The 26,578-nt window shown below is 45.6% G+C and overlaps 1 protein-coding gene across 1 annotated transcript in view; it reads left to right on the top strand.

The window, feature by feature from the left end:
- PGM5 (phosphoglucomutase 5) overlaps window positions 1-26,578 on the top strand; it is a 680,115-nt gene that overhangs the window by 194,466 nt on the left and 459,071 nt on the right. Inside the window, exon 4 of the mRNA XM_085632981.1 lies at window positions 22,473-22,598. Coding sequence (XP_085489107.1) covers window positions 22,473-22,598 — 126 coding nt within the window. The remainder of the gene's footprint in view (window positions 1-22,472; window positions 22,599-26,578) is intronic.

The following is a 26,578-nucleotide window of genomic DNA, read 5'->3' on the forward strand; positions in this document are numbered from 1 at the left end:
TGGCTTGCCTCTAGGCCAAGGAAAAGCCAATGAGTTTTAAATGCTGATCACTTAGCAGGTATTGGCTATTTGGACCAGATAGAAACAGTTGACAGAACAAAGGGCAGCTTTTGCACTATCTCTTTTAACTTGGAGATGCCAAGGAGGCCTTCTCGTATTCATCCCCAGGACACTCCTAGATAGTTAGGTTCCAGCCCCATTAAAGGGGAAAATCACTTTTGACCCGATCAGGTAGGGGATTGCCAAGAAGATGAAGACAGGCCTGGCAGGTGGCAGCAAGCAATGGAAATGTAAAGCAAAGAGAAAGTGCTGCGTAAGAAGTGGGAGAACTGGGAGAAATTAGTTAGGATTGGGTGGTAGATTTTCTCCAATCATCGACTATTTCTGTTAATAAATCTGGCACCTCAACCACCACCTCCTCAGAACTTTCTTGGCCTTGGAAAGACTCTATCTGAATAAAAAGGCCCTGGTGGGAGAAGACTGCTGACTTGTGACCCCTGAGTCCTCCTGGATTAATAGGACTCACAAAAGAACTCAATGACTCCTGAATCCTGCTGGCACCCAGTGCCTTATGGTGCCTCCAAGGGTCAAGTGATTGGCCTCCTTTTTTCTTGCTTCAAGCACATAAAAAGGATTTCTGATTCCAAGAGTGCCCAGATACCTAAAAGGACTAGACCTCTGACAGGAGAGAGACCTGTTCTGCAGACGCCTGCCCTGAGAAGCTAGCTGCTGCAGGACTGACCAGAATAAACTTTCCCAGCAGTTGGAGACTGTGTTTGAAGGTAAAATCTTTGACAGGGACAACCCACTTGGTGTATTCAACTTCTACTCCATTGTGATTGGTGTGAAATTGTGCTAGTTGTTTTTCTATAGTGCTTGACTTTGACTTTGTCTAGGTGCTTTTTGCCTTAAAACTTTAAAAAATCATAATTTTGGTTTCCCTTATCCCACTTTGATACCTTGGTGTTGCCGGTGCAGCCTAAACTTAGCAAGTACTTCTATGGGGGTTTGCCTGCTGCTTGTGCCATTGTTACCAGAGGCTGAGCCGAGATTCTTTCAGAACCGTGCTTTCATCAAATAAGAGTGGGTTTATCGAATTGCTAGGTGTAGCCCTTCCAAAGGTAATAACCCTATTTCTGACATATACCTTTTCATTTTTGATGATTTATTTCTAAATTGTTTAATATATCTCCTCAGGCCAAAAGAGCTGTTTTAGAGTGTTGCTTCCCTCAACATAATCAATCATGACCAGGGAGACTATTTAGAGGATGTGGGTGAGAGGGTATGATGTAAAGAAAAGGCAAATAGGCAAAGAAGATTGCAAGTTTTCATATGTGTGAGAGCAATAGTGACTGAGGAGGGTCATTTATAATTTGGTGGGCGGCCCACCAGCCAGCTTGATCATTGGAGGCCGTGACCTACATGCTTCTCTGGCAGAGAACTACCTGTCATATTTATATATCCTCACCAGCCTGGTTGGATCTCTTTTCTAAAAGTGTATCCACATGTGCAGCAGAAGCACCTTTGTCACTGTTAAGGTAGAGCAGGCAGTCATGCTTTTTCAGTTTGCTTTTCTTTTTTAGAAACAAACCCAAAGGTACATATATGTTGCTTGAAAATCTCAATGGACTTGTGCTTGGAAGTCTCTGGTTGTTTTTCCTCCCTGTGCATGCAATGCCTCCAATGGTGAACTCAGGCAAGTGAAGCCAGTGGTGACAGCCCCTCCCTAAAAAGCTATCTAAATGGGACGACACAACCATCACTATGACCAGGTGGGCCTCTGGTGGTGAGGCCAGCTGCTCAACAGTTGAAATTAACTGAAACACCTGAAGCTCCACTGGTGAAAATCCAGCAGCTGCCCCATCTCTAAATTTGAAGGGGAAACCACTCGGGTCTGTGACTGGACACCTGCTATTTCTTGCTGGAATCAAGCTAAACCCAACTGATAAGCTCTAAGAAGGGTGAAACTGGTCTTAGGTTGGTTGTGCTCTGGTTCAAGGAGGAAGTGGCATAGCAGTTGGGCTGGACAGTACCTAATGGAGTAGGGTCGAGACTAATTTGCATAGGACTGGTTCCAAACTAAGGTGTCATGGAGTGCAAAATAACGATGGACTAAGATTAGCCCGAGTGATTACCAGTGGCTGAGATTAATTTGAGAATTCCATCCATCACCTTTTTGCATACTTCAGTGCGATGCCCTAATAAGGGTGAAACCGGTCTCCGGTTGCTTGTGTTCTGGTTCAGAGATGACCCGGCCGGGCAGTTCGGGCTGGACTATTCATATAGCAGCAGGGTCAAGACTGATTTGCATATAGCTGGGTTCAAACTGAAGTTGTATGGTGTGCAAAATAACTGGGATGTAAACCATGTGATTGCCAGTGGCTGAGAATAATTTGAGAATTCCATCTGTCACATAATTATATACTTCAGTGACACTCTAGGTGGTATGGATATGCACACTGCACAAAGAAACCAAGCTATACCTGACTGATGACCTGTAGTTAGGCTGAAACTGGTCTATTGCTTGTTTTGTTCCAGTTCAGGGAGGACTGGGCCTGGCAGTTTTGTCTGGACTGTTTCTATTGGAGCAGGGGCAAGACTGATTTGAATATGTCTTGGTCCAAATTGGGGAAGAATGATGGGCAAAGTAAAAATGGGCTTGGATGCCGCCCTGAGAGATTACCAGTGGCTGAGATTAATTGAGTATTCCATCCATCACTTTTTTATATACTTCATTGAAACTAGAAACAAGGCCTCCTCTAGTAAGAGGCTAAAGATGAACGGATTAACAGTAGTAGATGTTTCTGCTAAATGGAGCACATTCCATATGGTGGTCACAATCAATTATGATTCTTCTTCTTTTGACTATTATAAAGCGCGAATAGCTACCTCAAACAGAGTTGTCCCGGTGCTATAGCAGTAGGCGGCATGCGAAAATGACAAGACAAACGCAGACCCCAAGAACACTAACCTAGGCTAAAGAGCCAAGTTTTTACAGATTTCCTGAATAATGGCTCTGATTCAATTTGGTGAATATTGTTTGGCAGAGAGTTCCACAGCTTAGTAGCCCCCACTGTGAAGGATCTACCTCCTAAGCGAGCTTTGGCAAATCGTGAAGTAGATAACAAGTTTTCAGAATTAGACCTCAATGAACGGTTCTGTTTATATGGACATAGCCGTAGTTTAAGGTAACTAGGACATTTACCATGAATTGTCTGAAATGCCAAGGTCAAAGCCTTAAACTCGATCCTTCTTGCTACCGGTAGCCAGTGGAGCTGTTTGATATGCAGAGAGATATGATGACAAAATGGTACACGTCTAATCAGTCTCACAGCCACAATCTGTACCATCTGCAATCTTCTGACTAGGTACACAGGCAGACCCAGGTAAAGGCTGTTTGCGTAGTCCAGCCTAGAAGTCACCGTGGCATGGACTATGACTCTGCGACCATCCTCCGGCAGCAAATGTAAACATTTTCTCCGATTTCTCAATTTGCTGAAACAAGAGGCTGTCACCTGCCAAATTTGAGCAAAAAAAGAAAGATCTGCTTCCCACTTCACTCCCAAGTTTTTTGCCATAGTTGCAGGGGTGGGAGGCGGGTCCATTTCAGCCGTCGGCCACCAAATATCAGCTGCTGGTGGCAAATCCTTGCCGAAGAACAACACTTCTGTTTTCTCAGCATTAAGTTTGAGTTTATTGTTATTCATCCAATGGGCGATGTCTTTCAGACATCCCTTAAAACTCTTGGAGTCTTCCGTCTAGTCTTTGAAGGAAAACACCAGCTGTGTATCGTTGGCGTATGATATCGCCTTCACTCCCCAGTAAGCTATGAGTGAGAACAGAGGGGCCAAATATAAATTAAAAAGAAGCGGTCTCAAAGCAGACCAGAGGTACTCCACACCAAAGAAGTTTGGGTTCTGATTGATAGGGTTGCTAAGTTACCTTCTGCATGCGGTTTTTAAGAAATGACTTCAGCTAGGTAAGTACCACTCTCCCGATTCCGACGGCCTGGAGTGTCTGTGCCAGAATTTGATGGTCCACTGTGTCGAATGCTGCGGATAAATCCAGGAGCACCAGCATCGCGGATGCTCCTGTATCCACCGACATTCTCACCGACTCTGCCACCTCTAATAGTGCCGTCTCTGTACTGAAGCCAGTCCGAAAGCCGTATTGAGTATCATGCAGAATTTCATGACTCTCAATAAAATTGGCCATTGTCACTGGACCATTTGTTCCAGCATTTTTGCTGGTGCTGGTAATAACGAAATTGGTTGGTACTTATTTAATTCCTCTGGATCCCATTAGGTTTTTTTCTGAGGGGGAGGGGTACGGCATGTTTCCATGTATCAGGGAAAATGCCAGAAGCCTGAGATGTAATCCATATATGATCCAGCACATGGATAAGCGAGTGAGCCAGCTCTTTTCACAATTTAGGAGGGCATGGGTTCTCTGGGGATCCTGACTTACATCTCTGGATCTCTGCCAGTGATTCCTGCCGAGAGATGGAAAGGAAATCCCAATTTATTTTACTTGTTTCTAAGGGGGTGGGCAGTGGCTAAGTAGTGTGGCTGGCCACAAACTTGAAGTCTTGTTCCGATGTCTTTCACTTTAGTAACTGAATGACATCCTCTCTAATGAACGTGAAATATTAATATTCCAAATATCTTCTATAAGAAATAGTTTTTCCATTTCGTTTTTATTTTTAATCTCTGTCACCATTTAAATAAAACAATTTCAGATGTTAAAACTAAAAGCACGTAATAGGGAGGTTCACAAAACAAACCTATTAGCGGAAATAAGTATAAAAGAATTGAGACAAAAGGCAAGTGTCTTCAGATAGTTGAAGCTAGAGCGGGCTTCTGTGTGACAGTATATCCCCCCACCATTGCAAAGACAACTATAAAACAAAACAATTGAACATAAATGTTTTTAACTAACTCACTTGCACTGAAATACAAGTCCTTCACAGTTAAGATCCAATTAACAAGATATTTTTCTCTTCTATGCATGCTGTATCTGTGCATGAGCACATATACAGGGAACTTTCTCATGCACATAACATGTTGCATGTGCACAAGCGGCTTTGCACTTACGCATTTCACACGGTTCCAAAGTTTATGACTCTGAGCTGTGCCTGGGTGTCACTGGGGCTGATCTGTACACATCAATCGTGTACAGATGGATTGAATATATTTGCAGGTAGCGCACTTCCCTCTACCAACGGCAGCTTTAACCTGTCCTACTTAGGGCTTTAAGTGGGTTGAAAAAACTGGGGGTCTCTCAAAGGGGTATGGGCGATGTAATTAGGGCGTGGCTTAAAACAAGTAAGCTAAAAACCTGGGCTTAGCATAGTGTGCCGCCCGACTGGTAAATTACTGCTTCTGTCATTGCACCCAGATATGTAATACAACAAGTTACATTGCACCTACAACAAACAAGGACTATTGGCTTTGCCAATGGTTGTTAGTTGCATGAGATAAATAAGCAACAACTATGGCTTCGTTATGTAGAATATTGAAAATGGCTCCGTTCTGAAATGATGAGACTTTGAAAGAACTTTAACGAGTCTCTTCGAAGTTACATCAAAGGCAGTGAAGGGTGGTACTGCTGCAGAGCTTTAAAAAAATCACGCTGACGGTGAGGGACAAAATGGAGAGCCTGATAGGGACCCGTCTCAGCACCTGCTTTTTAGAACTGCTGGTGCTGAGCACCGGCAGGACCCGGCCCACTTAAAGCCCTGGTCCTACTACACTTGAAGGAATGCACAGTGCATGCAGAGAATATCTTTGTCGCCTGTCTGCTTGCGTTGCAGGCTCTTGTACGCAACTGCTCTGGCTAGGTATAAGGCCTGGTGCGCAGGAGTTCATTTTGCTTCTAATTTAGGCGTAGAAAGGAAATAATTTACATTTCATTGGGTTACAAGGTCATTCCTGAGACTCGGGGCCTAGATCAGAGTGCTGGTACCTTCCAGTCTTCAGTAGGAGAGTACCACCCCAGACCACAACACTGCAGCAGGACAGTGGCGCTCCTGCGAGGCACGTGACACAGGCCCACCAGCCCCGCTCTCGGCCACAGCCAACTCATGACAGGAGGAGGGAAGCTACACCTGACCGCTCCTGCAAACCACCCACTGCTGTGATCTCCGATCGCAATGAGGAATGCCCCTTGATATCTGCCTCATGGTGCAATGACAAGATGTGGTGGTTTACATTTACTAATCTCCCAAATGAGCTAATCCTTATGTTGTGAAAGTTTTATAGGTTCATGATGTTTAAAATGATTGCAGAGCTGACATTGATGTACGAGGTAACATTGTTTACAGCATTGTGTTTCATTCCGCAATCATGTGCTAAGACCTGTATTCCGCTTTGAACGGTCGCACACTATTCTCTCATTAATTCAAATATTTATTTTCTAATTACGTCATGAACTTTATGCACATCTTCAGAAGTGACCCAGTATCGAACATTTCCCGTGTTTAGCTGTTAGCGAGGGAGGTCATTCCATGTCCGGGGACATTATGATGAACGGAGAGTGCCCAGCCCATGACCCTGGGGTATGTTCTCCACAAGGGCACACTCACCTCCGTTAGCAGCGGGAGTGGCTTCGTATATGGGACTGGATAAGATCCCAGAGAGCAGCAGAAAACATAATACAGCTTTCCCATACCCATACACAAATGTTAGGGGTTTTATTCCTGTTAGTATTTCTAATAATTTCCTGGACTAATGTTTTATTTTTATTTGCATACTTACCTGCCATAATTTATACTCTAGATCAGAGGTCTTCAAACTGGGGGGCGGGCCCCCCAGGGGGGCCTCAAGTGATCCCAGGGGGGGCGCCAGGCTCTGGCCAGAAGAAACATTGGGGCAGATTTATGAGCCCCTTGCGCCACTTTTGCGTCACTTTTAACATGGGAAAAGTGACGCAAAAGTGGCGCAAGGGGCTCATAAATCTGCCCCATTATGCTTTGTTTTCAGCCGAAAAAAATGAGCGGCAGTAAGCACGTCTGTAATGGGCCATCAGTACCATCCTTTGTCATTTAAATCCTGGCTGGGAGAAGGTGTCAAAAGGGAAAGGACTCCAAGTTTCCTCCAAAACCCCCACCACCATTTCAAATAATCACACTGTGGATACTTTTAAGGCCTGCCTCACCAGAATAGAATGTTTGGAAAACATGTATTGTTTGCATTTCTAAAACAGTGGCAGAACTTAGCTGCAGTGTTTAAATAAGTCTAGACATATTTAAACATTGCATGTTTAATAGCATAATTGTGAAAAATTTTGAGGGGGAGGGGGAGCCCGGCGATTTTTTTTTTCAACACTTGGGGTGGGGGGGCGCAGAATAAAAAAGTTTGAAGACCACTGCTCTAGATTAAGGTACTTGAAACATGTCTAATAATCATTGTCGCAGCATTCTGTGGCGAACCCAAGTGTATAAGTTACCCTGCCTTTACTGATCTGTTGTCGGCGATTTACCCCAAGGTATTTTAGTGAGACCCCTAACTGTTTAACTAAATCTATGGACCTGCAAGCAATCCACATGGCCCGAGGCTCATGGGAAATCTGATCTGGATGTGTGGCGGAAACACAAAATTCCTTTTATCTCACAAAACCACAAATTATGTCACAATTGCATGGCTTACACTAGAATGTTGAAAGATCCAACCCCTTCTATGGTGAACCTCCCACTGAGGACTCCTTGCTCCTCATGAAGAACCTCTGGTCCACTGCAGTGGATGAAGAGAGGGGCTCTTGCCATACACTGTGGAAGTCAAAGGGCTACTGGCTCTACCATGGACTGTAGAGTAAATCTATGTAGGTGTCGAAAACTGATGTGGGACGGCCTAGCTGCTCTGATCACATATTGCCTGTTTTATAAGTATTACTTATGCACTACCAGAGGCGCAACTAGAGCCAAATTTCGGTGGGGGCGGCTAAGAAAAAAGTTCGGGGGGGGCTGAATCTTTAAGCAATAGGCAGAGTGGAGCTGCAGGGGCACTTAGAAGGGGTGAAACAACAGCAAGGCCTCATTAACATGCAAATGGTCTTTTAAAGACCTGTGAAGTGCTCGGGTGCGGCTGTGTGTGTGCCCGGGAAGCTGTCTCATCCCGGGCTGCCACACACGATGGGGGGGGGGGCTGAAGCCCTTTGAGTCCAATGGTTGTTGCGCGCCAGTGCACTACACCGTCTGATTCATCAGCACCAATTAGGTGGACAATGATCTTTTAATAAATATCTGACTGTCATACATGTATTGAATGGATTAGCGAACTTTACCATGGTAATATATGGCCTTGACCAAAAAAAGGATAGCTGGTTGTTGGAAGGTAGAACACTCTTGCGGCATCGGTTGGCGGAAGTGACGAAGTGACGAAGCTCGTGAGCATGCACGAAGTTCTTGAGCAGGTTGGAGCAGCGGGCGGTGAGCGGCCCAGAGTAAAAATGAACAGGGTTGAAAATCAATGGGAAAGCCCCCTGAAAACCCCACAGCCACAAGAGTGTGGGGTTCTTGTCCCACATTGCGCCCATCCCGCTCTGTCCGAAACCTGGGAGACAGTGAGGTGCCAACAGGTAGGCAGTGGGACAGCGCCGGCCGCCTCCGCGAGGTCGGTTGGTGCCGCAGCTCTGGCCCCCGGTGCTAGCTGGTGCGGCTTGTGAGTTGGTGTGGTTGCGTTGGCTTGCCTTGTTTTGTCTTGCCCGGGAGCTGCACTCCTCGTGCTACCTGCAGTTATGCAATCCCCCATCCCGTGCTTTTCCGGCGTAGAATGTGGTGGGGTAGAGGCAGGGGAGAGGCCGAGCTGGACGACAAGAGCAGCAAAGAGCTGCAAGGAGCTTCTGAGTTCTGGAGCATACCTGGTGCTGCACACCCGATATGACTGAGTTCTACCCCATATATTACTTCCAAACTTACAGCAATTATTCTTTAACACAGTCCGGACTCCCCAGTTACCAGCCTGTAAAAAAAATATTTTAGAAGGAATACCGAAATCATCAGACACAGTAGCAGAAACAGTAGCAGCTTGGAGCTGCGGAGAGCGCTGTGGGATTGGAGTGTGTGGATTGAAGCAGCGGAGCGGCAGCAATAGTGGTAAGTGGTGTGGTGTATGCCCTATCCCCTGCTCTGCCGCCGCATGCGAGTCGGTGTGGGCTGCCCCAAACCATCTGTTTCTGCTTCTCCACCGGCCTCTCCCTTTGCTATTCCACCTGCAGTAGCTGCGTTTAGCAGTAATAAAGCAATCAAGTCTGCCATCTGCCACGCGTCATCACTATCCCTTTGCAGTAACCTGTGTGGACTGTCCCCAATCCCTCTGTTTCTGCTTCTCCACCAGTCTCTCCCTGTGCTATTCCACCTGCATCACTATCCCTTTGCAGTAACCTCACCAATCATCACTATTTCTTTGCAGCAACAACGCCTGCTATTACTATCACTCTGTTCGCCACCTCAATATTCATCTGGAAGTAACTGCATTTAGCAAGTACCAACCGTGCAACTACTATCTCTCTGCATGATCCACTTCTATCTCTCTGCATGTTAAGAGGCTAAGGCAGCAAGAGCAAGGGGCAGTAAGGAAGAAGTAACGGAGATTAGTCCATTCAAAGTAAGGGAATAAATAAATAAATAACAATGAGGTCGAGAAGAATTCGTAAACAAGTGACACATAAAGTGCAAAAAAAAGTTACCAGGAAGCCTAAGGAGGGTCTAGAAACATCGACATAAATAGTACAAGCATCAACAAGTACATTAATTTTGCCAATATATTTGTTATTTGGTAAAGTGTCACGAGTAAAACATTTACCTTACTAAAGGATCCAACCACAGTTATTTACTCAGAAACAGGTGATACAGAGGGTCTACCGAACCCATTGAGACCACAAAAGAGATCAACAACTAAAATCCAGGATTCCAACATCAAAAAAATACAAAATATCAGTCAAAATATGGAAAAGGACCCGACAATTAGCAGTCGGTTACTAATTCATGCGCAAGTACATGCGTCCGACTGTTCACACTCCACTCCAAAATTAGTATTAAAAGAGGGATCACTTAAAGCATTGTCAAAAGACTAAGATCCTCAACGCGATGCCTTTGACATTACCTAGGGCCCAATTGAGGAATCCAATAAATCATGGGAGGTGGTTACACCTTACTGTGACAGGAAACCTATTGTCCAGGCCTCCCCTGCCGGAGTTTCGGTCAGCAGCAGGAGGCCAGACCCATGTCTGTGGCTGCAGCATCCATTTTGTGATGCCAGGGCTCTTTTAAGCTGGTACCGGGTATACCGGTGCTGTCATGTGTCTCCTGCTAGAAGGGTGGGATCATACTTCCACACCAGTTACTGGTGTGGGGGTATGATTCCAAGGTGTTTGACACCTAACACGACATGTTTCCGTGCAGCCAGTCCAAAGTTAGCATTTACCGTTTGGGTATAATGCACTTAAGAGTATATGGTCAGGCTGCACCACTGACAACCCCGGAGGAAGGATTCTGAAGGCTGCAGATGGGCTCAGCTAACCCTCTCACATATAACCAAGCATCCTGCCTTCAGGATTGATAAGGCCTGCCATAGGGGTGGCTGATAGGTTTCTATGTGCAGTGATAGGTGAGATATAGTGAACCTATATCTCTGTAAGGGGTGCATGTACCACTTTACCCAGGCTGCAGTAGCAGACCTGTGGTGTCATTTTGGTGGGCTTCCCAGGGGTGGCATAATACATGCTTCAGCCCCTGGTAGGCCTCTGGGGTACCTATGCCCTGGGTACATAGTATACCATATACTAGGGACTTATAAGGGCACTCCAGAATCCAATATGTGGTGTAACTAAAGTACATGGAATCAATTTAGAGAGGAATGAACTAGGCTGGGGTCCTGAATAGCAGGGCCCCAGCCAGACTGAAGTTGAAAAACAGTGTTACAGCAGCAAAAAGTGGGGGTAACCATAAGAGGCAGATCCTACTCTCCTACACAACCCCCCCAAAGCAGGGACATTAAACTAACCTTGACCAGTTGAGTCTTCATGTTCTAAGTGGAAATATCTGGAGAGCCCATCTGCATTGGCATGGTTACTCCCAGGTCTATGTTCCACTGTATAGTCCATCCCCTGTAGGTAAATGTACCACCTTAAAAGTTTGAGGTTTTTACCCTTCATCTGTTTTAGCCTTAAGAGGGGCTTATGGTCTGTCTGAACAATGAAGTGAGTACCAAACAAGTATGGCCTCAACTTCTTCAGAGCCCAAACCACAGCAAAGGCCTCCCTCTCAATGGCTGACCAATGTTTCTCTCTGGGGGTCAGCCTTCTACTTATGAAAGCTACTGGCTGATCCTGACCTTCATCATTCAACTGTCAAAGTACAGCCCTTACCCCCAACTCAGATGCATCTGTTTGCACAATGAACTTTTTGGAGTAATCAGGACTTTGCAGAATGGGAGCAGTGCACATGGCCTGCTTCAGGTCATCAAATGCCTTTTGACAGCTAACTCTCCACTGAACCTTTTTGGGCACTTTCTTAGCGGTTAAGTCATTCAGGGGTGTCACTATTGATCCATACCCCTTGACAAATCTTCTGTAATACCGAGTCAGGCCTAAGAAGGCTCTCAGCTGAGTCTGGGTAGTGGGAGCAACCCAGTCCATTATGGTCTGGATTTTGCTCTGCAATGGTTGAACCTGGCCTCCACCTACAAGGTGGCCCAGGTACACAACCTGACTCTGCCCTATCTGGCACTTAGTAGCCTTGATAGTTAGGCCTGCTTTTTGCAGGGCCTCCAAAACATTCCTCAGGTGGACCAGGTGATCCTCCCAGGTGGAGCGCTAAAGACAGCAATATCATCAAGATATGCTACACTATAGTCTTCCAGGCCTGGAAGGACTTGATTCACCAACCTTTGGAAAGTGGCAGGTGCATTTTTCAAACCAAAGGGCTTTACCACAAATTGATAGTGCCCACTAGGGGTAGAAAATGCTGTCTTTGGCTTTGCAGCATCAGCTAGTCTGATCTGCCAGTAGCCAGCTGTCAAGTCAAATGTGCTTAGAAATCTGGTTGAGGCCAAAGTATCTATTAGCTCATCTGCCCTTGGGATGGGATGGGCATCAGTCCTAGTGACTGCATTGAGACCCCTGTAGTCCAAACAAAACCTCATCCCTCTCGTGCCATCTTTGGTGTGAGGTTTAGGCACAAGGACTACTTGATAATCCCAAGGGCTATCTGAGGGTTCAATGACTCTCAAATCCAACATCTTTTGGACTTCTGTCCTTATACAGTCCCTGACATGATCAGGTTGCCTGTAGATCTTATTCTTCACAGGCATACTGTCCCCAGTGTCCACTTCATGAGTGCACCAGGTGGTCTGACTTGGAGTCAGAAAAAACATATGTCTAAACTGGCTGAGAAGTTGTCTGCAGTTTGTTGCTGTACAGTGAGGCTGACTGCCAAGGCTACACCCTCTACTGATCAATCATCAGGGTTTTGAGAGAGCAGGTCAGGAAGTGGGTCACTTTCTTCCTCCTGTCCCTCATCAGTAGCCATAAGCAAGCCCATGTCTGCCCTGTCCACATATGGTTTTACTCTGTTGACATGAAGTACCCTATGGGAACTCCTAGGGGTTGAAAGGACTACCAAGTAGGTGACCTCCCCTCTCTGTTCAACAATTGTATGGGGGACACTCCATTTGTCCTGGAGGGCTGCTGGGGCCACAGGCTCCAACACCCACACTTTCTGCCCTGGCTGGTAAACAGTCAGCACAGCCTTTTGGTCATGCCAGGCCTTTTGCAATTCCTGGCTAGCCTCAAGGTTTTTAGTTGCCTTTGTCATATACTCAGCCATCCTGGAGCGGAGACCAAGTACATAGTCCACTATGTCCTGTTTAGGGGATTTGAGAGGTAACTCCCATCCCTCCTTCACCAGACACAAAGGACCCCTAACAGGATGGCCAAACAAAAGTTCAAAAGGGCTGTAACTAACCCCCTTTTGTGGCACCTCCCTGTAGGCTAACAAAAGGCAGGGCAAAAGGATGTCCCATCTGCGCCTAAGCTTTACTGGGAGACCTTTGATCATGCCCTTTAAGGTTTTGTTGAATCTTTCAACTAAACCATTGCATTGTGGGTGATAGGGTGTGGTGAATTTATAATTCACTCCACACTCATTCCACATTGCAGTCAAGTAACTTGACATGAAGTTTGCACCCCTGTCAGATACTACCTCCTTAGGAGAACCCACTCTTGAAAATACACCCAAGAGGGCTCCTGCCACCACAGGTGCTGTAGTGATCTTAAGTGGAGTGGCCTCTGGGTACCTAGTGGCATGGTCCACCACCACCAGGATAAATTTGTGCCCAGATGCTGTTTGAGGATCCATGGGACCAACAATGTCAATCCCTACCCTCTCAAAGGGAACCCCCATCACAGGTAGTGGTATCAGGGGGGCCTTTGTGTTTCCACCTGCCTTGCCACTGGCTTGGCAGGTCACACATGAGTGACACAACTCCTTAGTGTCTTCAGACATGTGGGGCCAGTGAAAGTGAGGGACAATTCTGTCCCAAGTCTTGTTCTGGCCCAGGTGCCCTGCTAAGGGAATATCATGGGCTAGTGTCAGTAAGAAGCCCCTAAACTTCAGAGGTATGACCAACCTCCTGGAAGCACCGGGCTTGGGGTCTCTACACTCTGAATAAAGGAGTCCATCATCCCAATAGATTTTATGGGTGCCACTATCATTCCCAGCAGCCTCATCAGCAGCTTGCTTTCTGAGGGGTTCAAGAGAGGAGCAGATTTTCTGCTCCTGGCTCAGATCTGCCCTGGAAGGGTCCCCTGTCCCCAAGAACTCAACCTGGTCAGGCTCAAGCTCCTTTGGGACAATTCCTTCTTCAGGTTCAAGATCATCTCCTGTGCCCGGACGCACCCTGACGGCAAGGATCCACAAATCTGTGGTTTTGGTGCATGTACCACACGGCTAAATAGCTGGGACAGACGTAGTGAATTGCACACCCTAGAATGGTTGTATGCAGTACATACTGAACAGCTAAATACGACTGGTTCAGTATTACACTTTTGATTTATTCACATGTTTTTTAACGTATTTGCACTTATTCCATGCAGTAGCTGAATACAACTGACCCTGAAGAAGGCTGCAACACTATCTAGGTCCCTTTGGCTGAAACATGTTGGTCTAGCGATCTACACATTTTGTCTCTAATGTTGGCAATTGTTTTGCCAGCTCCTCACTGCTTTTAATCCTGACACGGGTAGCCGAATAAAGTTAATATAGCTAACCCTGTATCCAGTTTTAACTCTCACATCACAGCACTGCACTCCTTTTACGCACACACTAAGCTCACATAGGGGTTTAGTACACCCCACCTGACTCAATAAAAAGATCCCTGAGCTCCTCCCTCATAGAGAAGGGGTTGTAGCCTACGCAAAGACTAGGTCTTTCGCGTGAGGAGGCACCCCTATGATGAAGCATGACACCTCTGGTGTGTGAGGGGAATCGTCCTGAAAAGGGAAACCCCTTGTCTGCCACAACAGATTATATCCAAACAGTTTATTAACCTCCTTTGAATCCGGACCCGTGGCTCTTTTCTTGTGTGATATCAAGATCATCTCCCTCAGGAGGCTGATCTGTATTCTGAGTCAGGGGGGAAGGCACTGCCTTAACCCTACTGCTCCTTCTCTTGGGAGGCACCTGGTCCATTCTTCCAGACTCCAGGGCCTGTCCAGTGTTGGACATTTTGGCCTGTGACCTAGTCACAACAAAGACATGAGCAGGGATCCCTAGCATTTCTGCATGTTTCCTGAGCTCCACTTCAGCCCAAGCTGAAGTTTCCAGATCATTGCCAAGCAAGCATTCAACAGGTAGGTCTGCACTTACCACAACCTTCTTAAGGCCAGTTACCCCTCCCCAGGAGAAGTTAACAACTGCCAGAGAATGGTCTGTTCTGACATTGCTAGCATTGGTCACTTAGTACAATTATAATCTGCCCAAGATCCACAAGATCTTCTATCACCATTGTGAGGCTTGCTCCTATGTCCCTGAATGCCAAAGCCTCTTTTCCATTAATCAAAGGCTGCTGTCTGTATTTGCCCAAGTGACTGGGACTCACAAAGGAGGACATATCCATGCCCCCATCACAGATCAGGACAGCCTGAGTTGGAACTCTGACTAGGCCAGAGTCCATCTCAGAACCCAGGGTTAACCCTACTACACCCTTATTCTGAATATTACCACCACCAATTGTAGCTGTACTAGGGGGAACAGTTGCCTTAGGGGCAATGGTGGATGGAGTTGAGTCTTTGGACTTGGTGCAATCACTTGTCCAGTGAGTCTTTTGCACCATGGTTTCTTTTGGCCTTTTCCTTTATTAGATTGGGATTCACCCCCTGAAGAAGATTTTTGGGGACCTTGTGAAGACTTCTGGTCTTTACCCTTCTCCCCACCCTTGTCCGAGTTCTTAGGATCTTGCTTCTTCTGGTCACCACCTTGGTTCTGAACCTTCTGCCTTCTGACCCATTTGTCTGCCTTTTTCCCAATTCTTGGGGAGAAGTCAGATCAGAGTCCACCAGGTACTGGTGCAACAGATGGTTTTGACAATTATTAAGGATCTGCTCCCTCATAATTAAATTGTACAATCCTTGAAAGTCATGCACCTTGCTGCCAAGTAACCAACCCTCCAGAGCCTTAGTAGCACAATCTACAAAGTCCACCCAGTCTTGATTTTGTGCCCTTTGGGTATCTCTGAACTTTAACCTATATTGTTCAGTGTTTAGGCCAAACCCTTCAATCAATGCACTTTTCAGACTGGTATAATCATCAGCATACTCTTCTCTAACAGTGAGGAGCTTATCTCTACCTTTGTCTGCAAAGGGGAGCCATAAGATTGCTTTGAACTTTACAGGCCCTTTGCAGTGCAGTGATCCATTTGCGGATGTCATACCCACTCTGGTAGAGAGGGACAGTCTTATTTAGGTTTCTATGGCTATGAGACCTCTCCCTATCACTAAGGATGTTGCTGCCGCCATGAGACTCTAGTCCCATCTTTTTTCTAGCTCCGTAGAGCTCTAGGGGCTCCCTTTCTAGGTCTATATGTTGCTTTTTGATTTTAAGCTGGGCTTCCTCATACTTCAGCTGTCTCTCTCTCCTCCCCTGGGAGGTTTCCCTCCTATGTCCCTATTGATGAACCAGAATAGTTAGACTCCACTGAGGGAGATCTAGACCTTCTAGGCCCACTCCCAACTCTTCCAGAAGGGACAAAGAGGGGACCATTTTGGCCCTCCCCCCTCATCTTCCAGGGGGGCTGGATTGTCCAGGTCATGATAATTATCATCTTCCTGGTAAGTATTAGAGGTCTGGTCATGGGGAATTGCACCCCTAGGCCCTTCCTCATCTGCTGCCCCACCCACTCTGCCTACCCTTTCAGACCCTATAGGTCTTCTGAGATCATCCAGCCTGAGTACTTCTATGAGGTGTTGGGTGGTTGGAGTTTTTCCTGTCTTCAGTCTCCTAGTACTGCATAATGCTCTCAATTCCAAGAATGGGAGGTTATCATACTTGGAGGGAAGAAGCCCATTGGCTTCTGGCAGGGACACACTGGTTCCTGGCCTTGAAGACATTACTAGTGAGGTGTGGTGTATTGTACTATTTACTCCGTTGTGGCCTACTAAAACTCTCTTGTGTTGTATAAAAGGTGTGCTAGGCCCTTAACACACAACTCTTAGTGGTTTTCAGTTAGTCACTCAATTGAGATTATCTGGTAAAACAATAGCAAGCTGGAATCCCATACGCTGCACACCATTGTGAGAAGTTGGCCTGGTGCATGCTGTCCACTAGTTATAGTGGACACCCTGCACCAGTCCAAACAACCTCTTATTGATGATAGGTTAAAGACAACCTTTATTGAAAGCTATCCTAGTGGTAGCTATGGAGAGCAGCCTTCAGGCTGAGTCTTGAAGGAATGTAAAGCAGCTTGTTTTACCAGTCTATAATCTCTTGAATGGCTAAATGAAAGGCAACCACACCGGGTATATATATAAAATATATGTATTTATTTCTAAACACACCCTACTAGTCTCTTTATGAGGCTAGAGGTTCAAGCACATAAGTTACACTTCAAATGTTACAGTAAAATAGCACAACTACATGTCAGGCCCTAGGGCCGAGCCAAACCATGTACTAAAATAGGGGTATAAGAACCACGACTTAACTAGACACAAGTCCTAGAGCCTGTAGAATCGCTGGGACCACAAGGAACCACCCAAGGTAGTGACACAGGGGTCCCACGGGGGCTGTGTGCAGTGTGAGAACACAGCCGCGAGCTCCCGTTAGCTTCTATGGGGAAAGTCGCGGTTAGATTTTTAAGGATTAGGAACACTAAGAGATGAGCTAGGACCAAACCCTTTTGGACTTAGGAAGTTCTAGGGTCAACACCCACGGGAGCACCGGAGTACTCAAGTTACCTCACCCAGGGAAACCGGGTGCATAGGTGTCAAATGGTGTTGGGTCGCGTCGTCGTTTTCAATGGAAGCTGGCAAAGAAGTGCTGCTGCCGGGAAGATGTGAAGTGTCCGAAAAGATCCAAGCCTAGATCGAGGATGAGAAGAACCTGAAAGCAGAGGGGACAGAGTCTGGGTCACTAGCTAGTGACCAGGGGCACGATAGACGAATGCCCACCAATGTCGGGTGGTTTCAGGTGAAGAAGGTGAAGCTTGACTCTTCAGCCACGAGGACCAGGAGGCATCGAGGATGACCAGGAGCTGGATTTGAGTTGTCCCACAAAGGATGTCAAGTGCTGCAGCATCGGTCCCCGGATAGGACACAACAAGCCTTGGCAACAGCAACCCACGCAGAAAGGAGAAAGATGCTTCGGTGCAGATCAGCAAAGTCTGAGGGACTCACCACGCGGTGGGGAGTCAGGGCACGTCTGGAGCAACCAGGGAAGCCCAAGGAAAATCAGAGTTGCCTTCACAGGGACCCATCAGTCAACAGACCAGGGATCACGAAGGAGCCTCAAGCTGAAATGCACGAAGCGGGCTCACGGAACACTCGTGGAGTGTAGGCCCACAATCTTCAGTGCAAAAGGTGCTCGGGCTTGGGCTACACGTAACCCAAAGCACAACTTCAAGAAACGTCGAGAAGCCAATGCACTTGCAAATGTGCACGGTGACCAGGAGTTCTGGGTCCACATTACTCACGAGTGCTGTGGGTCTCAGCATTGCTGGGGGCTCGTGTTGGCCTCTGAGAAGTTTAGAAATCCTCTTCCTGGGCTGCAGATACTTCAGAGTCCGTTGGGAGCTTCGGAGATGCAGACCGGCAATTGCTTCATTGGAGCCTGCCAAGCAGGGAAATCACTCCTTGACCCCAAGGGAGATTTCTTCCATCCTCTAATCTTGAGTAGAGCATTGAAGTTCCAGGATTCAGTAGTAGAGTTTTGTCCAGGGATATCTAAAGTCCTGTTGCCAGGGGTTCCTTACTTATACTTAAGAAAGGGGTTGGACTAACTCAGGGGACCCACCCATGGGAGGGTTTGGAAAGAGGGGTGGCTACACCCATTTCCTTTGTCCAGTTTTGTGCCAGAGCAGGGGCTGGTAGCCCCTGAACCGGTTTGAGCTGGACTATGCACAGGGACACCAAATGTGCCCCCAGTGCAGAACTTCAAAGCACTCTCAGAGTGCTCCCACCCAGCCCCAATACACATCAGCCTGTCTGGGAGGTGGTTACACCTTCCTGTGACAGGAAACCTATTGTCCAGGCCTCCCCTGCCGGAGTTTCGGTCAGCAGCAGGAGGCCAGACCTGTGTCTGTGGCTGCAGCATCCATTTTGTGATGCCAGGGCTCTTTTAAGTTGGTACCGGGTATACCGGTGCTGTCATGTCTCTCCCTCTCGAAGGGTGGAATCATACTCCCACATCAGTTAGGGGTACAATACCATACCAGTGGGGGTATGATTCCAAGGTATATGACACCAAACACGACATGTTTCCGTGCAATCAGTCCAAAGTTAGCATTTACAGTTTGGTTATAATGCACTTAAGAGTATATTGTCAGGCTGCACTACTGACAACCGTGGAGGATGGATTGTGAAGGCTGCAGAGGGGCTCAGCTCATGCCTGGGCACCCTCTCACATATAACCAAGCACCCAGCCTTCAGGATTGATAAGGCCTGCAGTGATCGGTGAGATATAGTGAACCTATATTTCTGTAAGGGGTGCATGCACCACCTTACCCAGGCTGCAGTAGCAGACCTGTGGTGTCATTTTGGAGGGCTTCCCAGGGGTGGCATAATACATGCTTCAGCCCCTGGTAGGCCTCTGGGGTACCTATGCCCTGGGTACATAGTATACCATATACTAGGGACTTATAAGGGCACCCCAGAATCCAATCTGTGGTGTACCTAAAGTACATGGAATCAATTTAGAGAGGGAGCAGCTAGGCTGGGGTCCTGAGTAGCAGGACCTCAGCCAGACTAAAGTCGAGAAACAGTGTTACAGCAGGAAAAAGTGGGGGTAACCATAAGAGGCTGATCCTACTCTCCTACTACACACTCCTTCTCCATTCCATATTTCTGCTACCCTTAGTCCTCACTAAGATCTGCTAGCACTTTGCTTCTGGTTTCTATCATTTTGGGCCTCAGGTGTCAGCAGTGCAATCATCTAGTTTTTATAGCAGCAGCACCCTTTTGCAAGCACCTTCATACATGACCTTTGTTCTATCCATTTGAGTTTAGGTCTTTATACATGACAGAATGCAGAACATGCTGAAAAAGTCAATTTCTCTGGCATCCAAAGGATGGGGGTGGGGGGTTAAAGTCATCACAAATTAACTTCGGTAGTTTATTTTTATTTATTTGAGGTATTTGTAGAGCGCAGCATTCATCCCAAGGGATATCAAGGCGCTTAATGAGAAAGGGCTGCTGAGGTTTGGACCGGGGGTTTATTATTTGGGGAAGAGATGAGTTTTGAGTTTTTGCCTGAATACAAGGAGGTTCGTGGTGTGTCTCAGATCCGCCGGTAGTTCATTCCAGCGTTTGGCCGCCAAATGCGAGAAGGCTCGTCCTCCTGTTCTTGTTTTGTAGATACGCCTGGGTTTTGCTAGGGCTGAATTAGTGGATCTTAAGTTTCGGTTTGGAATGTAAAATTCAATTTTCCCTTGCAGGATAGTAGGGCCTGTTTTATGGAGGGTTTTGTGCGCATGACAGAGTAGTTTGAATGTGGCGCGCTGGCGCATCGGCAGCCAGTGGAGTTGTTTTAAGCATGCCGATGCTGAGTCCCTTTTGCCTTTGTTACATACCAGCTTGGCAGCCTGGTTTTGCAGGACCTGGAGGCGAGAGAACAACTGCTCGTTCATTCCTTCGAATAGAGCATTGCCGTAATCCAGGCGGCTAACTAGGAGGGCCTGTGTGATTGTGCGACGACAGTCCAGTGGGATCCATTTGAAGATCTTGGCGAGGAGTTTCAGGATTGCAAATCCCTTACCCCAAAGTGTGCGTACGTGGTCCTTCATGGATAGTGCGTCATCCATCATGACACCCAGATTCCTGGCGTGTTGTTTCGGGGCGGGGGCTGTCCCTAGAGCCGGTGGCCACCAAGAATCATTCCATGATAGTTTAGCTCCTCCGAACAGTAGAATTTCGGATTTTCCGGCGTTGAGCTTAAGACAGTGATTACGCATCCAGTCGGCCATTTCGGAGAGGCAACTGTGGAGTTTATTTTTAGTTGTTTCTAATTTCTCCGATCTTTCATCCAAGGTCACCATCAGCTGCGTGTCGTCGGCATATGAGCAAATGCCGATGCCCCACTTTCTCCCGATGTCGGCCAGAGATGATAGTTGCTTCCACTCTCTTGAAATTCCTGGGCAAGAGCTGCACTAGAGATTGTGTTCCCAGTTCAATGTCCTGTTCCAGGAGCGGCCACTCGTATTGCAAAGTGGTGAGGCGGGGGAAGAGAAAAAACACACGCAAAAAAACCAGAAGTATAAATAAAGAAAATAATAATTACGTGCTTCAACAGCCACCGCTTTGCTCCCGATCCTCCCGTCCCGTCTAGGAACTGTTGCACACTGCGCAGGCTTCCAGCTCCCAATCCCAGTTGTGCTCACATGTTAGGAATAGAATTCCCAGCATGTGTGCAGCGCTGGGATTTGTCTGAGTGCCTTGGTTCGGCGCTGAGACATGGACTGAGAGCCTGTGTTGGTTTCTCCACCCAACAGTACAACACAGCTTGGGTGAAGAAAGGCTAAGTGCGCATGATGGATTGGCCGGCCCTAGAGGGCCGGCCAAACCGTCATGCACACTTGGCAGCGCCCACCGCTCCCCGTTCCTCCCTGGTGCTGCAGCTGCAGCATCAGTATGGAAGGCTACACCCCTCCCTCGGCTCACAGACTGCAGGGCTAAAAATAGAAAATGATAATAATAATGTTTTAGTATAATTTTATTTTTGTCCTTTGCCTCTGCTGGCTTTCAGCAGAGGGGGCGATGTTCCTCCGCCATAATGAAGGATCCGCCCCAGTCCTGGTCATGCCCAAAGTCATAATCTTTTAAAACATAATACATTCTTTGCTATTTTACAACAGGTTGGCAGCAGTATTTCTTGACTATAGGCTCTCACTTGTATATTTTATACATTTGAATCAACTGCATTTGTATTGCCTATTTGACCTATTCACTGAAAAATACAGTTACTGCTAGGAAATGATTGCTCAGTTTGGAAGAACCGGAAGCCAGAACTGCATATTGGAAGCTGTATAAGACATAATCCTCAGTGCTTCACAGTTTGGCCCTTTTCTATCTTGCTTGCATTCTGTCTCGAAATGGATGGGATAGACTCAAAGATGTATGCTTGTGAAACACAGAGAACATAAGTTTGAATTCCATATAAAGCCTTCATGACATGTCAATAGGTAAACAAGCACTTGCAGCATCTAGTCAACATTCACTTATTGCTTGTAGATCTGCTTTCGGTAGATCACGTAACGTAAACCAATCAATTTCTCTGAATGATTTGGGGAATGGGCTACTTGGTAACACGTATTCATAATTGGTTGCATTTCTCTACCATCACCATTTAACAGGCCGTTAACATGATATCGAGGTAAAGAAAACTAAGCAAATCATTTCCCATCACTTTTCAAAACCTTCCGCTTCAAAACTTTAGAAAGTGATTAGTTACAGGTAGTTAGTTCAAGGCAGTGAGTTTCATTTGCCATCAAAAACGTGGCCATTCTAGTTTACTATCAGCACTCTTCCTTGTAAAGCCTCGGGTGTGACATGTAGGATGGTACTTAACTTACAGTATTAATTTATCAAATGTTTAGAGCCCTTCCAATGAACGTAAGTATATATTTTTTAATAAACTGAAAGAAAAAGTGAAATGTCCAACTGTAAATCCATCCCTCTATAACACCAGTCCCATTTTTACACTAATTTACATCTCACTGCTGTTTGCTCCAGTGTGGGGTTTTGTGTAAACGACATTCACTTTCTTTTGACAGTGGAAATTGTGGACTCGGTAGAAGTGTATCTCAATCTGCTTCGAGGTCTGTTTGACTTCAGTGAAATCAAAGGACTTCTGGCGGGACCCGACCAGCTGAAAATCAAGATAGATGCCATGCATGGAGGTAAGACATTGGAGCCTCTATGAATCATTGATCACCATAGAAAGATGGGAAAATCCTATGAAAGCATGGCTTACAGGCACATGTATGATCGTATGTCTGGTTGGAATGGAGAAAACATGGCTTAGTCACACCGTATGTAACATTCCTGTTTATATCTTCAATGCAAGAAATTGGTTTGGATCAAAGAATGAAAGTAGATAGTTAAGATTTCAAGTCATGCACATTAGAGTGTCTTAGCGGTGTTTCTGTATATCAGGAGGATAGGGCATTCAAAGTGCTATCTTCTTTATATCTGTTTGGAAAATATTCTTAAGAGACTATGCTGTGAGTTCAGTGTAAGGGAAGAATGACTGCTAATATGCTTAAACTGCACTGGACGTGGAAAAACACTTTAATTGCTAGCTATGCCTGGACCTAACAATTGTGAGAGAATGCCAAAAGGAAGCAATATTTAGATTCTTCAAATACTTGCTCTACGTTGTATAAATGCGGCTTATTCAGCCAGGCACACACAAACATAACACATCAAAGACCGGGAATGCATACCCCTGGGTGTGTTCTGATGAATTCGTAAACTCTTTTAAAGTTCAGTCGTTTTATTAGATTTTGACAAAAGTGCAAACAATAAACACAGAGAGAACAGAAAAACATCCAAATTAGAAAAAAACTGAAACAATTAATCTAATTCAGAAAAAGTTTCAGGCATATGCAGTATTTACCAAATGATGTCAGATTAGTGTAATTTGAATCAGTATTGAGTTTCCCGGTCCGATATTGGAGTATAAGAGGAAAAATAACACAGTGGAAGGACAGTTAAGAAGATGATAAAGCAGCAATATGTCTAAAGAAGAAAGTAACGTAAAACATGTAAATTGTGATTTTCATAAAGCACCTATAATTGAAAGAGATTTATAACAGCATATGCTTAGATACAGCTGGTAGAGACAGTGGGCGGGGTGCATGTTCGTTTGTGTCAAGGTGCTTATATTTTCTGCCTGTTGCAAACCAATTAATCCCTAATGGCACTTGTGCTATATAACATTGTACAGTGTTGTACTGATATACTTTCCGTGCTCCTGGTGAAGCAGAACTATGCCCACCAGATATGCACTGAAATCTTATGTGCAGATTTCCAGTTACATAGGTTTGCCCTAAGACCTAAAGTTAACATGAGGTCAAGTAAATGGAAGCCAGAGGTAGGCATGTTCTCCATAGTAGCGGCTCCTTGACATATCATTATAAAACTGAGACATAGTTACATTTGAAAACTAGCTGCACAAAAGGAAGTAAAACATCTCCAGAATTCTTACAGAAGGGGCGATGAGTCTGTGTGATATATCACCTACTTATTTATTGCCATTCCAACTGAGATTAAAAGGGATACGGTGTAGTTTGTGTAGTGTGTCTCACCTTCAGTTTGTGCTAGTGCAGGGCTGACATTAACTTTCAATTCCAGTTCCAAAATCGAAGGCTCACTCTTTCAAGGCAAGTGCCACACCTTTTTTGTGCCCTTCCTCCTCCACTTCGCCGAAGTGGTGGACTTAAGTTTAAATATAGTTGGGCAAAGAAGTCTATACAACCTAGAGACAAAAGAGCAGATTTATCAAGGATTTACAACAGTGCAAATTCATGATAAGTGATGCAAACCTGTGCAAAGTCTTGATAAAGTTTTGCTATCTGGACCAAAACCTTTTTTTTTTGCACTGGAGACTAATGCAAACTAACACAAATAGCACTTTGCACAGTTTTGTGTTGCTCAGTGTCAAGGGAATGTCCCATCAATGTACAGAGCCGTTCCCACGGTACCACCCATTTTAGACGCAAAGCCCTATCGAATAAAATTGGTAGACAAGGTTATGTGCCCAAACAAAATGCCTCCTTAAGGAAGGTGTTAACAAGAAGAAATATTTCAATTTCTTCTAACTTTTCACACATTGCATATGTGTGGCACTATATTATGTGTGAAAGGTTTTACATTTAGTCTAAGCATAGTATTTTGGAAAGAAGGATGTCCTTCCAACACAAAACCTATATTAGACATCACAAACACACAAACCTTTGCACCATTTGTGTACCAGCACTGGTGGAGACAGCAGTAGTACCATGTCTTAGTAGATATGGCTATGTAATGCTTTCTCCCTCAACAAAACGCCGCTCAGCAACTTTCGTTGTTGTGTTGCATTGCTCTAAAATAATAATAAAGCTGCCTTCAAGCATCCTATCGTGGTTCACAAATCCTACATGCCAAGTTTGAGAATCGGGAAGTTGTAGAACTCAGCTCGATCAAGCTTAAATTTGTTTTGAAGAAAGTGGATGTGCACAGGTGCACAGGTCTTTCAACCAAATTATAACTCAATGTATACCCAGTGGAGCCATGTTTCTTCATTTCTATGTTTAGTTTTCCAGTTCTGTGCTGTAGTTTACAGGCAAAATGGGTCAGGTCCGTAGGCGTCCCCCATAAAGTGTTGAGCTTTGATTTTATGAGTTTAACAATACTTATGGGAGGTTTTCTAAAAGAAAGCATTCCACAGGGGTCGAAGTGATTATTTAGGAAGACACCTAAGGCCACCTTGCCTGTGCAGAAACACAATCTGGTATGGCATGAAACCTGCCAGGTTAACAAAGCTCCCTCACCAGTCAATCAATCAATCAGTCAGGGAATTGTAAGCGCGCTACTCACCCGTGAGGGTCTCAAGGCGCTGAGGGGGGAGGGGGTCTGCAGATCTGTTTAGCCGAAGAACCAGGTCTTGTGGGTCTTCCTGAAGGTGTTCAGTGAGGGGGTGCATCAGATGTCTGCCGGTAGCTCGTTCCAGGTCTTGGCTGCAATGTGAGAGAAGGATCTTCCGCCTGCTCTGGCTCTGTTAATGTGCGGTGTTTCGGCCAGTGCGAGGTTGGGCTGAGCAATATTTTGCTCAGGCAGAGTTTTGTCATAGAAATAAGGGGTTTCTTACCACTCTATGGAACCTTTGTATTTAACTCATCCAATTTCCTAAGTAAATCTAAGGAATATAGATTGGGAAGCATGCTAATAAGATTGTTGATGACTGTAGTGATCATCATCTTTTTCGTTTACACTGTTCATCGAAACGTTAAGAATTCCATGGTCAGCTATCAGTAGGTGTGATATTTTATTTAGGGTTGTTTGTTTGGTATATCTTGTTGTTATGTTTAAGTCATCATTGAACCAAATGTCTAGATATTTTATTAAATTGGGTTGACAGCACAAACCAGTATCTTAAATTTCCTCTGTTGCCCCAAAAACATTAAGGGGTCTAACTTGCGATTTGCCTTTGTTCAGCCTGGAGCCAAAAGCAGAGTACTGAGCAGTTGTTTTGATAAAAGCCGAGATATTAGTTCTAGATTCTCCAGAAAATACTAATATATCATCAGCACATGCTGCTGCCTCATGTGTCAAATTTTCCTCCAGTAATGTTGGGGTTTGCATCTGATCGATTGTTAGTGGTTCTATCGCTAGCAGATAGAACAATGGAGAGTGGGGAAACCCTGTCTCGTTCCTTGTTTTAGTGGAAAGTTTGAGGGATCGCACAACATGTTCTGACTTTGGCAACAGGCGAGGAATATAGCCCAATTGATGTATGGATAACGTTATCAATTAATTCAACATTTGCATAGAACTGATCATAGGAAAGTCCATGAGATTTTACTGAAGGCCTTTTCGGCACCTAAGGCTCTATCACCCAAGCACTCTTGGGAGATGTGGAATGTTTAGAATTCTCAAGAATGTGGCAAAACAGCCTTTGCGTTATCACTGGAGAATCTGTTCTACAGAACTCCTTTTAGGGATGTGTGTATAATTTTGGGGAGGATATTTTCCCATCTTTTTGCTAAGACCTTGGCATGTATTCTACAGACTAGGTTGAGTAGCAATGTCTTTCATAGTTTTTGGTCAGACCAATTTTTGCTTCCTTTAGGAATAACTACTACCAACATTTCCACTGTTGAACCTTGAAGCCCACCCA

Source organism: Triturus cristatus, chromosome 2_1 (genome assembly GCF_964204655.1).
Source record: "Triturus cristatus chromosome 2_1, aTriCri1.1, whole genome shotgun sequence".
Lineage (NCBI taxonomy): Eukaryota > Metazoa > Chordata > Amphibia > Caudata > Salamandridae > Triturus > Triturus cristatus.